Source organism: Mustela nivalis, assembly GCF_964662115.1.
Source record: "Mustela nivalis genome assembly, chromosome: 18".
Classification (NCBI taxonomy): Eukaryota; Metazoa; Chordata; class Mammalia; order Carnivora; family Mustelidae; genus Mustela; species Mustela nivalis.
In genome coordinates this window covers 642,929-659,620 of record NC_139037.1, presented here as the reverse complement: position 1 = coordinate 659,620, position 16,692 = coordinate 642,929, and the positions used below count along the sequence as shown (strand labels likewise).

General features: G+C 64.4%; 1 protein-coding gene across 7 annotated transcripts in view; it reads right to left on the bottom strand.

Moving 5' to 3' along the window:
- ANKRD11 (ankyrin repeat domain containing 11) overlaps window positions 1–16,692 on the bottom strand; it is a 174,649-nt gene that overhangs the window by 1,527 nt on the left and 156,430 nt on the right. For 4 of the 7 annotated variants that reach the window (XM_082711427.1, XM_082711426.1, XM_082711428.1 and 1 more), the window contains exons 4-11: window positions 15,107–15,277; window positions 14,756–14,959; window positions 13,391–13,533; window positions 11,073–11,220; window positions 4,308–10,780; window positions 2,810–2,908; window positions 2,582–2,725; window positions 1,315–1,407 (exon numbers count right to left, since the gene is read on the bottom strand). In XM_082711427.1, the coding sequence (XP_082567553.1) occupies window positions 1,315–1,407; window positions 2,582–2,725; window positions 2,810–2,908; window positions 4,308–10,780; window positions 11,073–11,220; window positions 13,391–13,533; window positions 14,756–14,959; window positions 15,107–15,277 (7,475 nt within the window). Of the gene's footprint in view, window positions 1–1,314; window positions 1,408–2,581; window positions 2,726–2,809; window positions 2,909–4,307; window positions 10,781–11,072; window positions 11,221–13,390; window positions 13,534–14,755; window positions 14,960–15,106; window positions 15,278–15,729; window positions 15,827–16,692 lie in introns of all 7 variants that reach the window. The other 3 variants (XM_082711431.1, XM_082711432.1, XM_082711430.1) reach the window with 3 other exon arrangements.

Below are 16,692 nucleotides of genomic sequence, written 5' to 3'. Positions count from 1 at the left end.
GGTCACCGGGGGGGACAGGGCAGGAGGCAGCAGGAAGAGACCTGGTGTCAGGCGTGTGTGAGCAGAGGGTTGCGTGTGCACGTGGGCGTGCCGCCGCCTCGCGGCCCGACTCGTTCCGCAGACGTGCACACAGCACGGCGGGTGGGCGTCCGTGTCGGATCTGCCTTAAAATGAGGCTGTTTCGAGTGTGCTGCGGGGATCGGGGTGCCAACCCTCCCCCATCTGGAGTCTTCTGGAAGCAGACCACCCTGGGCTGTGGCGTGGCGGCCACGGCTCCAAGCGCACTCGGTGCACTTCCTTCCTTCCTTTACAAAAGACCGTAGCTGAGAACACGGCACACGAGCCAGGTGAGGGCAGAGGGACCCCCAAGGCGACTCCCTGCTGCGGCAGGAGCACGATGCGGGGCTCCGTCCCACGACCCTGAGACCACAACCTGAGCCAAAGCCAAGAGTCAGACGCTCGAGCGACTGAGCCCCCAGGCGGGCCTCCATCCTTCCTCTAGTTGCTCTTTTCTTACTGGTCTGGGAAGGTCACTGGTCTGGGAAGGTCACTGTGCGTCCCGGGCTGAGACTCGTGTGCTCACGCGCACCGTCTCCCTGTCACGTCGTCAAGACGACTTTCTCCCATTACAGGAGAGCCTGCCCTGCGCGGCCCCCGGCCTGGCCGGGGTGACTGCGGAGCTTCCCCGGACGTGCCAGAGACCCCGCGCGGCCCCTTCTCGCTGCTCTGGGCGTCCCGTCTGCACCGCGGCAGCACCCCACGAGGGCCGTGATGCCGGGGGGAGCCCGCGGGTAAGGCCGGCATCCGGAAAACACAGTCTTCCTCTTGCCACACGCACCCCCGCCCCCAGCGACACGAGCGGGCACGGCCCTCTGGGCCCTGCCTCCCCGAGTGCCCCAGGGTGGCGCTGACCCTAAACGGCGACCCTAGCTCCTGCGGGTGCGGACGTGCTTCTTGCGTGCTAATCTCTCTCTACCTCCCACCCATCCTGCCTGCCGCACTGGGCACGTCCAGAGCAGCGGAGCTGGGTGTGTGCTGTGACCTTTGAGGAGGGCTCAAGGTGGGGTCCCACAGAGGTCTGACCGCCAGCTGGTGCAGGAGCTGCTCCCGCACACCTGGACAGGAGGGAAGACACTCTAAGGAGGCAACATGGAGGCGGGGAGACCTCGGCTCCCTGAACGTTTCCGCTGGGCTCGGAGGGTCTGACGCTGCCGCTTCCAAACGGGACCCAGCAGCAGCCCCCCTGCCCCCCCGCCCCAGACACCTGCTGGGACCCCCAGCCCAGGCGCAGCTCGGGGGGCACAGGGCCCTCACCTTCATGCGGTCGTACTTGTCGTCCACGTCCTGCAGCCAGGAGATGAACTGGCGGGCATTGAAGCGGTCGCGCACAGACTTGTTCTCGTCGCCCTAAAGAAGAGTGTGCAGATGTGGACACCGCGGGGTCAGAGCCAGGCAGATGTCTCCTGTGCCGTGAGAGCCGCAGCCTTGCCCCCGCAGTCCCCAGGCGCAACCGTGTTCCGGGCCGGCCCAGCACGACCTCCCTGTGCACCCCCCCTGCCCTCAGCAGCAGCTCAGGAAGTCACCAGTCAGACGCTGGCTTTTTAGATGCAAAAGGTTCCTGAAGTCGTCCTCCGTCTGCTTTAGGGTTCCCAGACCACTGTACTGCTTCAGACGGCAGGTTAATGGGGAAACAATGTTTTTCAATTTTAAGTAGGCTTCATGCCTAATGTGGGGCTCAGACTCACGACCCTGACAGGAAGGGCCGCACACTCGACTGACAACCAGGCTTTCCTGACGGGGCAAGTTTTTGAGATCGATTCCTGAAGACCGTATGTAAGTGCACAGGAAGCCCTTATCCGAAGCCATCCCCGAACCACATCTGTCCGCACAGCCAACCTGGAACGCTGCTCATGGGCCTGGGGCTGCCGCGGGAGCTCACGCTGGCCTGCGGGGCACGGGGGGGTCCCCAGGGGGCAGCAGGCCCACACTCTGGGTAGTTTTCAGAAAGTCACGGTGGTTGTCAGGGAAGAGAATCGACTGCGGAGCGAACCCCTGACAGAGTCTGGCCCCAGGCCCGAGTGCAGCAGGGTCGGAGCAGGGACACCGGAGTCCGCGGACAGGCCACCCGTGGGAAGTGCCAGTAGCTGAGGCCCCGGAAAGGCTCAGGCACTCCAGACATCCCGAGGTGGGGTGAGAGGGCACATCCCATGTCCACAGCGCAGGAAGGAAAGCAGGGCCAGGGTGCCACCGTGACAGAAGCACAGCCATGGGGGGTGGCTGTGCGCTCCACCCCTCCTGGCCCTCAGCTGTGGCACCCCAGCTTCCGGCAGGGCCTGCCCTAGGCCGGTCTCTGGCCACAGTGGCTGGCAGGGGAGGGGGTGGGGGACACTCCTCCTGATTACGTTGTTTTCCAGGACAATTCCAGTGATGACGGATGCCCAGCCCAGTGACCGGAGGCCCATGGGGACCTGCACAGGACCTGCTGCCATCTGCTCGCTCCTGTCCAGCTGGGGCCACCTCCGTCTGTGTGGCGCGGGTGCTTCTACCCGCTGCCTGGGCCGCGGGCCGCGTGCGCACCCACCTGGCTCTCCAGCGGCATGTTGTAGACCTCCGAGTCCAGCAGCATGGTGCAGGCGCTGAACGGCACGGCCTGGTTCGCGATGGTCCTCGCCGCCCGGCAGTGGACCCGCAGGATCTCCTGCTCGCAGGAGACAATGAGCTTTTCCTGCGGAAGAGGAGCGGGTGAGGCAGGCCTCCGGGGGGCCAGACGCGCCCCAGGCGGACCCCCGCGCCCACAGGCCCCTCTTACCCGCTCGATGCTGTGCTGCAGACGCAGTTTGCCCCGCACCGTCTCCTGCTGCTTGAACAGCTCCTTCAGGGGCTCCGCCAGGGACGGAGGGGGCGCAATCTGCAATCACGGGGGGCGGGGGTTGGTGGGGCTGTGAGCCCGCAGCAGGAACGCCCGCCCCCGCGAGCGGCCAGGGTGCCCCGCAGAGCAGCGACGGGAGGGGAGCTGGCGGTCTCCAGGGAAGGGAGGGGTGAGACCCAGCGGGACGCAGGCAGAACTTACACAACCCGTGACCCCAAAGTTTCCATGGTGTTCATGGTATTCTATTTTGAAAACTAAAATTTAAACAAAAAAGGCAACGAAGCAGTCTCACTGAACACAGACCTCAAGCCAGATTTTTTTTTCAGGATCTAGCGTCCCAGACGAGACGAGCAGCTCATCCTCCCCACCCCGGGACCTACGGGGCAAGGCGGCTTCCGGTCTCCTGCCCAGGGCAGCCTGAGATCAGGGAGAGGCAGGCTGGACATTCTGCTGGGCTCAAAGCTAGCTGCCCTCACCCCCGGCCCAAGGGCTGCCCTGGGCCACGTTGGGGAGGGCTGGCCCAGAGGCAGGGTCTCCACTGCCTCACCCCTGCAGCCGGACACTCAGAGCCAGAGTCCTCTGTCAGAAAACACCGGAGGGCAGTCCTGGGGGACAGCCAGCTCAGACACTGACTCTCAGAGCACACGCATCCAACGCCCTGCCACAGGAGAGGGGTCCCCGAGACTGGTGATGTAGGCTGTGTGCCTGGGCCTTCCCTAGGAGGGCCTCATGGTATAAAGCAGAAGTTCTGGCTTTTCTTCAAAGTGCGATTGTTCCCCCACCCCCCACCCCCAAAAAGGGCAGCAAGTCAACTGCACGTGGTATAGACGGCTACACCTGGGGAGCAGGCCAGGCCGGCTGTGAGTGAGCCAAGGAAGGCCGAGGTCTGGCTCTGCTGCGCCAGCAGGAGGCAGAAGCCCACCCCGGGGAAGGGTGTGCACCAGGAGAAGCCGGGAGGAGCTAGGTGTGTGCCTAAAGGCCCCAAGGTGGACTCGAGGGGGCTGGGACAGGTCACGTCTGCACAGACGTCAGGGTCACTAGGTGCCAATGGGGAACGATCGGGTGGCCGAGGGAACGGAGGAGAGGAAAGGGACTAGAGGCTCTGGGTGCAGAGCCCACAGGTGGGGCTGGGGGCCTAGGGACAGGCCCTGCGGGTGGAGGAGCCGCGAGCCCCACGAGGGGTGCGGCTGCAGGCGGTCTCGGGGGAGAGGCTAAGGGGAACGGAAGCTGCAGGTCAGCAGCGTGGGGCCACCAGGAAGCAGGACCGAAGCGCGGAGGGCGTCTGAGGGGCCACGAGGGGGCCCCCGGCGGCAGGAAGCGGTGGGCCGCGCGGGTGCACCTGGCGCGGGGGGTGGGGGGCCCCGGAGGAGGACGAAGGCCCGGGCTGGGCGAGGCGCTGCGCCCCCTCGGTGGCCGGCCCCCGCAGGGCGGTACTCACCACGGGGATGTGCAGCTTGCTCAGCGGCTTGCCGTCCAGCAGGTAGGAGCCCGTGTAGGTGACGTACTCGGCGTAGCACTGCGGGGCCTGGGGGCTGATGTAGCACAGGATCTTGCGCTTCTCCTCAATCTTCTTCCGGATCTGCAGGTACTCGAAGTAGGGGTTGGACCGGTCGCTGTGGTAGGGCTCGATGGCGTCCAGCTTGATCGCGTCCACGATGGCGGCCAGCGTCTGCTGGATCACCTCCCGCGTCTGCCGCGTGGACGGGAGCTGCTGCCGCAGCTGCTGGCTGGAGCGCTGGAAGCGGCGCTTGCGGGGGTGCTGGGCCTGCGCGTCCTCCTCCTCACAGCAGCGGCCCTTGGCGCGGGGCGCGGGCGCCGGCTCCTTCTCCGAGGACGGCGAGCTCTGCTTGTTCTGGTTGGCCAGCATCTGGGCCCGGTTCCGGGTCATGCGCTGAGGGATCTCCTCCGCTTTGGGGGCCCTCGGGGCTTCGGCCGCGGGTTTGGGTTCCGGCTCCGTCGCGTCAGGCTGGACGCCGCCCAGGGGTCCGTCGAGGCCGGCGCCGTCGAGAGGGCTGGCCCGGTCTGCCGCGAGCGCCTGGGCCAAGCCGTCCCCAGGGGCGTCAGGCACGCCGTGGGGCGCGGCCGGCGGATCTTGGCCCTCTGCCTCCCCCTCTCCGCTCCCCGGCGGCTGCTGCTCCTCGGGGGGTGCCGCTGCGGGCCCCAGGCCGGAGTCGGAGTCCTCAGGGACCCTCGCCTCCGACACGGGCCCCCCTTCCACCACAGCTTCCAACAGGGGGGCATCTGGCTTGGGCTCCTCGGGGGGCTCAGGCTCCGGCTCGGTGGGGAGCCGGGGGTCCCCCTGGTCAGGAGGCAGCACAGGCTGGTCCTCAGCAGCTGCCACAGGGCCCTCCCCGCCACTCGGGACCCCAGGGAGCCCCGGGGGGGTCTCTCCCGGAGGAGCGAGGGCGGTCTCCTCTATAGGTTCTGTTTCGACATCAGAAACGTCTTTCGCTTGAAGAGGGGGAAGCTCTGGCAGCGAGAAAGGCCCCAGATCGAGGTCATCCTCAGCGCTGGGGAAGCTGTCAGGCCAGGGCACTGGCTCCACCTGGCCGAGGGCGGACAGATCATGCCCATTTTCCAAGAAGTTACTTTCCACGGGCCCCAGAGCCTCCACCTGAGTCACGGTGGTCAAACACGCCGGCTCCGGGGCCATGTCCGGAGACGCTTCCGGCAGCGGTTTGCAGTTGGTGAAGAAGGGCTCCAGCCTGGAGGCGGAGGTGAAGACTGCCGGCTCTTCTGGGGTGGAGACAGCGGCTGGAACCGCCTCTGCTGCGTCACCCTTGGTGCCCTCGAGTCCAGGCTCGGTGGCCGACAGAGGGTACGAGTCAGGGGAGCCTGGGTAAGGGGGTTCTGTGGCCCCAAAAGGCCCTGCAGCAGCAGGGTGGACGGCCTCACTGGGGCAGAAATGCTGCGGGGACTCAGGGAGTGGCTGGGGGGACTTAAGCAGGAGGTCCGGCCCCACAGGCCAGCTGATGGGGTTCTCAGGGGTGCCCCCCATCAGGCTGCAGGAGAGGCCCTGCTCCGAGGCCGCCGGGTGCGCCCACTCGACGGGCTCCTCCGTGATGACCGCGCTGAAGGGGCCCTCGTCCAGCGGCTCCAGGTAGCTGGGCTCCGGGGGAATGATGGCGGCGGTGGCCTGCTGGGCCTCCGTGGCATCCAGAGGGACGCCCAGGTCAGGGGGAAGGGCTCCCTCCATGGATGGGGCCGACAGCTCATCTCGGTGTGCAGGGGGGGATTTTGCTTGTAAACCAGAGAAGGCACCCTCTGGGGAGGGGGTGACGGTGACCACGGCCGCAGGTGGGCAGTGCAGGGCGTCCGCTTTGGGGGAGGGGATGCCGTAGTCCGGGGAATAATACCCCGGAGACACGCAGGCAAACTTCTCGACAGGACCTGGGGGCCCAGGGGCCTTGTCCTCCAGGTGCTGCCCCGGTGAGTCATACGTGGGCGCGGTGGGGACACTCTGCTGTCGGAAGAGCTTGTCCCCGGCGCTGAACTCTTCCTCGGGGGTCCTCCTGATATCGACAGAGACTGAACGGTAAAGGCTTGTACACAACGGCCTCGTAGGCGTCTGGCTCGCGCTCTCCGAAACCCCACTCGCGGCCACGGAGAACCTGTCGAAGAAGGAGGGGGAGCAGGCGCTGGCGGACGTGCTGGACACGGGCTGGGGGTCTGCGCAGTCAAAGATGAGGTCGGAGTAGTCGTCGGCGCTGCAGGACGGCGTCCTGGGCGTGTGCATGGCCTCCTCGTAGCTGGGGCACGACACCACAGATGCGGGTGTGGGCACCCCGGTGGGCCGGCCCTGGTCAGGCCGGGGAGAAGCGGGCAGGACCTCTTTCATGTGCGGCCCCGCCAACCAGTCCCTCGTGTCCACGGCTGGTCCCGGGTGGGGCTTGTTCTCAGCGGCCGGTGGGGCAGGAGCGGAGTCCTTGGGCTTCCTGTCCCTCAGAGCGGGGTCCAGCGCCAGCGGCTTCTTGGGAGGGGCGTCCAGACTCTTCTTGCGCGCGTCCTCCGCGGGCTTCACCCTCTCCTTGAGCTTCGGGTCCCCCGACCGGTGCCGCATCTTCTCCATCTGCTTCATCCGCTCCTTGTGCCGCTTGTGGCGCTCCTCGACCTCCAGGTCTTTCTGGGACAGCATGCGCTCGAAGCTGGTCATCATCAGGTCACCGTCCCCCAGAAGCTTCTCTCTGGGCCGGGCGTCTCTCCTGCCCGGGTCTCTGGACACTGGCAGCTTCTCGTTTCCATTGCTGACCTTCGCCGGGTCACCCTTCTCCTTCTCGGCGGTTTCCCGGAGCTTCTCCTTCAGTTTGGTGTCGCCGAGTTTGAGGCTCTCTTCCCGGCACTTGTCTCTGAGCGGGTTTGGGGGGTTGTCCTTGTCTCTGGCCACAGGCTTCTGCTCGTCCTTGTGGTGCCGCGGGAGCCCGTCCCCGTGCCTGTCCCGGTGCTTGTCACGGTCGTCCCTCCACTTCTCCCGGTGCTTGTCCCTCCTCCGCCTCTCCTTGAGGGCGCTGGCGGTGCTGGCCCCGTAGGGCTTCAGCTCTTTCTCTACTTTTCTGGGGGTTTCTCTCTCAGGATCGTTCTTCTCTTTCTTCTCAGTGGAGAAGAGCTCAATGGCTTTCTCCGGCCCGTCCTCCGCTTCGGCTTTCGAGCTGTAAGGAATCCCATAAGCGTCCGCGTCTGAGAAGTCCCTGTCGTACTGGCTGGGGTCCTTCCTGCCGCCGGGGTCCTTGTGGTCATCACTCTTGTCTCTCTTCTCGGACTTGTCTCTCCGGACTCTCTCTCGGTCGTGGCTCTTCTTGGACGAGGACGAGGAGTGTCTGAGCCTCTCTTTCTCCCTGATCTTCTCCTCTGGGGGCTCCGTGAAGGACACCTCGAGGAGGGCGCTGAGGCCCGGCTCTTGCCCGCGGTCCGTGAAGCTGTCCGAGGACACCTCGCTGGCCTTGTCGTTGGAGTCCTCCCTGTAGGCGTGCAGGGCCTCCTCCTCCAGCTTCTCCAGCAGGCTCTTCTCGGCCTCCGCGCTCCTCGACGCTTTCCTGTCTCGGCAGTGCTCCCGGTCCGGCCTCTCCCGGTGCCGGCTCTTGGCCTTGTCCTCAGCAGGCAGCTTCCTCTCCGCCTTCTCCGGGGGCTTCTGCTTGTTTCTCTTTTCCTGCGTGCCCTCGACGGACACGCGGTCTTTCCTGTCCTTGCACTTCTCGGCAGGGTCCTTGTCCTTCCTGTCTCTGTGCTTCTCGACGACTTTCTCCTTCTTGTCCCTGCCGCCGTCCGGGGCGCCCTTCTCCCTTCTCTTCTCGCGGAGCTCCCGCTCCCGCTGCCTCTCCGAGGGCTGCCGCTCGGCCGAGTGCTTCCGGGGCCGGTCAGCGTCCGGGCCGCCGTCCGCCCGGGCCGCGTCCCCGGCCTCCCCGAGCCGGAGCCCGCCGGCCGCGTCCCTGTCGTCCCCGCTCTCGTCGGTGAAGATGTCCGCGATGTACCAGCTCTTCTCCTTGCCCTTCTTCTCGGGGACGTCGTCGGACAGAAGCCCGGGGAGCGCCTTCTCCCTCTTCTCCTTCGCGGGGTCCAGGGACGCCTTCCGCTCCTTGTCTCTGCCGTGCGCGTCTCTGTGCCTCTCCTTGGCCTCTTTCTTCTCTTTGAAACATTTATCAAATTCCTTGTCCTTCGGACCTTTCTCAAGGATGCATTTTTCGCTTTTATCTTTGTCACAGCACTTGTCCTTGTGTTTCTCCGATTTCGCTCGGTCCCTCTTCTCCTTCTCCCGGGCGAGGTGGGGCCGCTCCCAGGGCTCCAGGCCCTTCCCGAAGTCGCAGTCGGGCCTGTCCTTGAAGCCGGCCTCCCCGCCCAGCTCCTTCAGCTCCTCCCGGTGCGCCTCCTCAGGCTTGGCCCTGCTGTCCTTCCGCTCCCTGGTGCCCTCGAGGAGGTCCTTCCTGTCCCGCCCGCCCTCGGCCGACTCCCTCCTCTTCTTGTCGGGGAGGCCGCCGGGGAGGCCTTTGTGCTTCTCCGCCAGCTCCCTCCTCCTCTCGCAGCTCCGGTCCCGGCAGTCCCTGTCCTTCTTCCGGAAGAAGGCGTCCCTGTCGCTGCGCTTGTCCCCGTAGTCTCGCTTCTCGCGGCCCTTGTCCCGCTTCCTGTCCTTGCTGTCCTCTTTCACCGTCTCCAGGATCAGTCTGGCCACGGGGTCGCTCTTCACGTCCCTGTAGTCCGCCACGGGAGAGTCCCAGCTGTCGTCCCCTTTGAAATCGAAGGACGAGTCGGACAGCTCGGAAAACCACCGGTCCTGCTGGTCGTCGGAAAGGCTGAACTTGGTGTCTTCGTTCTCCAGGAACTGACTTTTGTTACAGTAGTCGTCGTACGCGGACGCGTCTTCCTTATAAACCTTTTCTTTCTTGAGTTTTTCTTTCTCGTCCTTGAACGTCTTCTCTTTCTCCTTCGAAAGTCTGTCGTCCTTAAAGTCATTCTTCTTCTCCAATTTCGAGGGCCTGTCTTTGGACTTTTTCTTCCTTTCCTCCTTGTAGAGCCTCAGCTTTTCCTCCTTCGGGGACTTCTCCTTCAGTAACTTCTCCTTTTCGGCTTTGCTCAGACGGTCCTTTTCTTCTCGGAAAGACCTGCTCATGTCTTTGATTCTCTTCAGGGACTTCTCATCCTTGGAAACCTTGACCACCTCCTCTTTAAAGAGCCAGTCCTTCTCCTCAGACTTCATTTTGCCAACTCTCTCCTCCTTCTTGAAGTGGTCCCGGTCGTGCTTCAAGGCTTTCAACTTGCTGTCGCCGGAAACGTCGCTGTCCAGGAGGATGGCCTTCTCGGGCCGCTGCTTGGAGTCCTCATACTCGTAGGTGAAGCTTTTCAGCTTGAGCTCCTGACTGACCGAGCACAGCCCTTTCTCCTTGTTTTTGTGTTTGTGTTTCGTTTTGTGTTTCTTGACGACCTTCCCCTCCTTGTCCAGCTTGGGGACGGCGCCGTCCGCGCTGGCGTGGAAGTTCTTCTTCTCAGACAGGGCGCCCGGCAGGCCGCCCCTCTTCCTGTGCTCCTGCTTCTTGCGCACAGGCTTGAGCGACTCCACGCTGGAGCCCTCAGAGGAGCAGTCAGACTCGCTTGTCAGTCTCGTCCTTGTGGAGTCTGATAAAGAGCTGACCTCGGACCAGGCCGGCGAGGAGACAGTTTTCCAGTTGTCCGTCCGCCAGTGCTTGGTGTGGGGGTCCGCGTGGCTGGGGTTATGCTTCTGGGCGGCGGCGCTCCCGTGGGACGAGGTGGAGGAGGCGGACAGAGAGCTGAACAGGGCCGGGTCCTTCAGCACCAGCGGGGACTCCTTGAGGCCGCCGGAGCTCCCCACCGAGTCGCCGTCGTCCTCACCGCTCTCCGAGGACTCGCTGTCTGACTCTGACGAACAGAACTTGTCGCTCCTCTTCCCAAATCGCACTTCTCTGCCTTTTGTCTCTTTCTTCCGCTTCTTTTTCACTTTATTTTTTTCCTTCTGCTGCTTGGAATTGGAGGGTTCCCGTGTCTTGTTCCCGGGCAGTGTCGTGTGTGCCGACAGTCTCAGCTTCTCCGCTGTCCCCACAGCGACACCGACGTCCTCCTCATCCGATGTGTCTGACAAGATGCGATGAGCCGCCTTCTTTGGTGCAATTGTGTTATTTTTAGTGTAACTTTTCACTTCCATTTTGGGTATAGAAATAAAACTATTTGACTTAGTTTCTTTCCTGTAATCCTTTTTCAGTAAATGTTTGTCATCCACGGGAGGGACTCTGTCCTGCTCATCATCCTCGTCAAACTCGTACTCGTCCTTGACGGGGGTCACAGTCTTCTGGGGCTCCGGGTTCTTCGCCTTGTGCTTCAGGCCCTTCTCAAACTCCGAGTCCGTGTTGTTGCCGTCAACCGAGCTGGAGGGTGCGAAGGACGGGGCGTCTTCCTCCTCCGAGCTCTCTGCTGGGAACAGGAGGGAGAGTCAGGAGGAGACGCACGGCCACCACCCGGGACACGCACAGGTAGGGCGCGGTGCGGATGAGGCCCGGGCTGCCCCTGGCGGGGGCAAGGGGGTCGCAGCCCTTCGTCTGACTGACAAAAATCGGAGCGGGAGGCAACCAAAGAGAGGTCTGTGTGAAGGCCAGGCTGGCACGTTAAGGCGTGAGGCCCACCGTGCCCGCCGCAGCCACGCAGGGAGGCCCGTGCCCCGTGCCCCCACCCCAGCCGGCACATAGCGCGGCGCCCAGCCACTGACCGGTCGAGCTCTCCTCGCTGGATGTGTAGGTCCCCTTGCCCAACAGGAGATTCACCATGGTCGGGGAGTTGGCCACCTTTAGTGGCGTTTCGCCTTTTCGGTTGCTTTGCTGAGGGTTCCCTCCATACCGTAACAACAGCTTCACCACCTACAAAACAGCGACAGGCCCGTGAGGGAGCTTCCTGAGGCACACGAGGGCGCTACCGTGCCCGTCTTTGTAAAACCGTAGCCCATTCCAACAGCCACCTCCATCGCGACCCCGCTGAGGACCAGAGCCGGGCCACACGGCACGGCCTGGTGGGCTCTCTGGACCCGAGCCTCCCCCGGAAGGAGCCCAGGGGTGTCCCACCCCCTTCCAAGCTCTCTGCCACAGGGAACAGGTCCCAGCGCCCGCGGGCGGCCTCCTCCCTCTCCGCGGAGTCCTCGCGTCCCCCAATCACCTCACATGTGCCCTCCCCTCCCGCCGCGGATGAGCTGCCATCCGGCAGGGTTCGGTGGACGTGACGGGTTCTAGAAGTTTGGGGGATGGGGAGGGCGGGGGTTGACAGAAGAGAGGAAACAAAGACCAAGCTCCTGTAAGCAGGTTTATTTTGCACTTTCGTTTATTTTAGGAAGAAAGATCACCTCCTCCGTGCTCGGTCGCACACAGTCAGGGTGCTCCTGCGCCAGCGGACACAAGGGGGATACTGCGGGGGCGGGCTGCAGAGCTACACGGGACGCAACGGTCTACACCCAGCGGCTGTGCCTCCCGTGTCCGGGCGGCCTGTTCCCTGGACTCAAGTGCAAATCCTGAATCCAGTCCCAGCTCTGGCCAGAGAATGCAGCGTGGGACGAACCTTTAATGAGGACAACCTCGTGACTCACACACTGGGTCTCGGTTAGGACGCCGTGGCCTCCGCTGCCGGGGACCCAGCAGCCTGCTCTGGCAATCATTACGTCCTCCAAGTCTGAAACCGACCTCACTGACCCTACAGGCCCGTGGTGGTGGCCTCTTCCTTTCCATGAGCATCAGGTCCCCTGCAGTGCTGGGACTCTGGTCCTGCGACCCTGCTGTCTGCCCGCGGAGGGCTGCCCCTACTGCTGCAGGCCACCGCATCCCTCGACCCCTTCTGCTACGACCGACAACACAGGGCAAGCTGCCCTCGTGCTCTCTTTCCTCCTGCCTCTGGGGCAACTCTGAGCCGGTGGGAAAGGGTTTCTGCTACTCCGGACTCGTAGGCCACGGCATCCCCACGGGTCATCCCAGGCCACCACCTCCTGAACCTTCGCTCAACCCCACCTGTGGGGTCCCTTCCTGTGTGAGGTCCCAGGACCCGGGCGGGCAGGGATCTGCCTGGGGGCCACGACACTATATCCCCCTCCACACTTCCCATCTAGCCTGTGGGAGAGTTTCACAGTAATGATTACTGAAGAACAGAGACTCACAGGTCGCCCCCCTTTTCCTCCCCACTCTGTTGGCTACCAGCTCACCGGCAGCCCCTCGCCCAGCCCCAGGCCCCTGCCCTGGCTATTGTGGGTGGAACCCAGGCATCCTATAAGCTTCCTCAGTACATTCCTGTAATAGGACCCTTAAAAGAAAACCCACAATGCCTTTATCTCCCCTAAAAAGTGAGCTGTGATCCCTACCGTCAAGAACATGACCCACGTCTGGATTTCTCCAAGTCGCCGGGGGCGTCTTTTCATTCGGAGCCCCTCCCCCCACCGTGGTGACTTAGCACCTTCCACCGGCTCGTCACACGCTTGGCGCTGCTAGTCCCCTGGCATAGGCCAGAGCCACCGGGCAGGGCAGCTATGAGGGGGCTGGAGAGGTGCGTTCTGGTCTACAGGCGCTGTCCTGGCCACGGCCCACGGTCGGTCTCTGGCCGGGGCCTCTTCATGATGGTCTGGCAGTGACCGCAGCAAGAGCCTCGCCGTCTCTGTGCGTCTCCTGCTTCAGGCCTGGAGGCACCTGTCTCCCCAAGGGGGCGGAGTCCTCTCGGGGAGACTGCACCTGGGCGCTTGCTGCTCCCAGACTGGTTGCAATGGTCCGCCGTGCACTGGCTACACCCCTCAGTGCTGCATCACCGCGAACACCCCAGGGGCAGGGAGAGGGACCAGGACGGGGCAGGCAGCAGCCTGGAGCCCCTGCCCCAAGGGCCTGGTCATTCACCTGCTAACACCCAGCCACACCTGTGTGGCCACAGTAAGGCCCTGTCCACAGGCTGCAAGGGGGGTTAGGGGCCACCTAGGTGCTGACCCAGGACCAGGAGAGTGGGCTGGGGGGCAGGGGTGCGGGACGGCGGGGACCATGGGACAGGGGCGTGCGGGGAGGGGCCCACCTTGTAGTGCCCGTTGTTGGCCGCATCGTGCAGTGGCGTGTCGTCATCCAGGCCCTTGGTGTTCACCTCCGCCCCCGCAGCCAGCAGCTGTTTGGCGACGTCGTAGTAGCCGCGGTTACACGCCTCGTGCAGCGCCGTCCAGCCTGGAAACAGACACTTAGGACCTACGTCATTTAATCCTCACGGACGCTGCCCCCCTGCCACGGCCGCTCCCTCCAGGGGCCCTGCCGGTGCTGGGGCCCCAGACGGGGAGGCTGCGGGGCGCAGGAAGCCCTTTATTGGGGCATCTAGTCTGCTGTGTGATGAGGGGCCCGCCAGTCCTGGAGACAACCCCCCTGCAGGGTCCGCTGCGGCAGGGGGCCGGTGAGGACAGCCTCGGCCCGACGCGGCCGGCAACACAGGAAGACGACCCAGGGGAGACCGAGCAGGCCCGGTGAGGACACGGAGCCTGTTGCCACCGCCGCGGGCTTGGGAGCGCGCCCTCGCTGAAGCACGCGGCTCAGGCCACGCAGAAAGCGCTCCCCTGGCGGCTGCTCTAGTTGGAGTCTCTGCAGGTCACCAGGAAGCACGGGCTCAAACGTCAGTGTGCAAACACGGACACAAAGTGCCGTACTTCGGGAAATTCTGATCTAGGAAAACTACTTTTTTTAAAAACGTGCTAAATTAAGAGTGGGTCAGACCATGATCCACTAAGGCAACGGAAAAAATCTAGATGGTGCGTCATGAAGACTGCTCTGCTCGCCTATGTCGCTCGGCACGCAGAGCGGACAGGGCTGGGACCTGCGGCCGCCACAGCGGAGCAGCATGCGGCACCAGGATCCTGCACACACAGGGGCCACCCGGACGCAGGCCCAGGCCCTTCAGGGAAATCAAGCGAAGCTGTCTCCGGCCAGGGGTCGGGGTGGGGGCGCGAAGCTGGACGGCCGTCCTCAGGGACAGGGCAGGCTCAGGGAGGGGCAGCTTCTGCCCACCTCTGCCAGAAGCAGACCCCTGGCCCTCAGCACGGTGGTAGTGACACACTTCCCAATTCTCATTAAAATCACGAAAACTAAGAAAATGATCTTATTTTGAAATATTCCCCGAAGGATGGGTTCTTCCTCCTCAGAAACGGCAAACTATACCGGCCTGAGAGTGGGACTGCATCCCCCGGCCCTGCCGACCCCCAGGCCCAGGCTGCACCTCGGAGACCTGGAGGGCGCTGGCTTGGCCGGGGGCTCCGTGGCGGCCGTCCCGCGAGCGCTCACCTGCCGGGGGCTCCGTGGCGGCCGTCCCGCGAGCGCTCACCTGCCGGGGGCTCCGTGGCGGGCCGTCCCACGAGCGCTCACCTGCCGGGGGCTCCGTGGCGGCCGTCCCGCGAGCGCTCACCTGCGAAGTCCTTGACGTTGACGTCAGCACCCTCGCCGATGAGCTCCTTGATGCGCCGGGCGTCCCCGCGGATGGCCGCGCGATGCAGCCGGGTCTCCCCACGCTCGTTCCGCTTGTTCACTTTGTCTTTGGTTTTTGAGGCAGAGTTAGGCGTCCCCTTCTGACACACTGTCGACTGGGAGGGGTGCTTTGGTGTTGTGTCTACTGCAGGCCAAGGACAGGAGGAGTGGGGGCGTCAACAGGGGGCGGCCCCGTCACAGAAGCCTCTAGGACCGGGGCCATTTCCTCGCGGGAAGGGGGACGCCCCCGCACAGGCGCCCGACCCCAGGACCACCCCAGCCTGGGGCTCACCTGGGCTGTTGGCGGACTCCTCGGCAGTCATCTGCATGAGGAGAGCCACCTGCTGGCGCTCGGAGAGGGGGTAGCCGGCTCGGATCCCGGACAGCCCCATGCCAAACAGCAGTCCGGCCTTCCGGGTGACGGGCTCCTTCTTGATCCTCTTCCGCTCAGGACCCTGCTTCTCTGGAGGCGGTGGAGACAGGGGAGAGTTCATGCCGCCCCGTCCTCAGAACCCGAGCCTCCCCTGGCGCCATGGAGCCCCTGCCTCCCACCGCACAGCTCAAAGGGGACGGGCAAGAGCAGAGGGGGCAGCTCCGTGCCGCCCGGCGTCACCTCCGGCGGGAACAGAGACCGTTTCGACACCGCGTGATCGGCCACCGAAGCCTCTCCGCCTCGGCCCCCACCGACCGTTCGCTGCGCTCAGGTGCCTCCCCACTCGGCCCGCCGCACGCCAGGCGGTGGGACGGCCCCTCGCTGGTGTCCCGGTCCACACAGGACAGGTGTCCGTCCATTAACTGCTGTGTGCACACTCCGAGGCCTCCTTCCCCGTCCCGCCTCCACACAGTGCAGGTATAAACGGCAAACACAGTTCAGAAATACATAAACAGAGCGAGGCCGACTCGTGAGTACTGTACCTTTCTTCTTGCTTCTAGGGACCTCCATTTCAGGCCGTGGCCCTTCGAGGAGCGAACCAGCCTTGCAGTACCACGACATGGACTGAGCTGGAGGCATCTAAAGGCATCAACACAGAGCACTAACCAGATACGATGGAACAGCTCGGCCGTTCCGTGTCCGCCTCCTCGGGGCGTGCACATCCTCGGCGGTCTGACCCGCGACAAAGCACCCTGCCAACCCTGAGCACGAGCACGGGGTGCTGCTTCGAGAAGAGGCAGGGTGGGGGAGAGAACACACCCCCCCGAACTCCACGAGCCAGGAGCCAACGCTGCCCGCCTGCCGGGAATTAGGGATCCACCGGAAGCCTTGACCCTCCCCACACTGCCCTGCGTGTGCTGGGGGTGGGGGTGGGGAGCCTTGTGCAGGGAACTGGGGTGGTCAGGGGGCGTTCTAGGTCACAGGGTGCAAACTGCAGCCAGGGAAGAAGGGCCACCATGGGGGACTCGGGTCCCTAACACTCTCCTCTGGGGGGAGGGGGGTTTCCTCCCGCTTTCCACTCAGCGCGCCGCAGCGCGGGCTAGCGGGCTGGGTCTGTCCTTGGGAGAGAAGGGCCAGACAGACTCCTGTCCGCGTGCCTGCCCCACCCCAGGGCGGCACCCCCAGCCCCACAGGTGCGGCACTGTACATCTTCCATGGCTGCTCTTTCCTGAGAAAGCCGTGCTGTGCTGGAACGCGGTTGCCCGGGCACCACAGGCCACGACCAGCAAGTCAGCTTCCAACCTGCTCACCAGCCATAGTCCAAGAGAGACAGTAAATTCCAGAACATTCCTCCTTGTGACCACAGACCCCACTCAGGCCCGCCGTCCCATTCCAACACACGCTGGCCGAGGCGGGGTGAGCACCTGCTCACGAGGAGCCCGGCCCCAGGCCCTCCTAGGCTCCCAAGCAGTTACACCGCACTTCCACAGTGACTCGGGGCCACA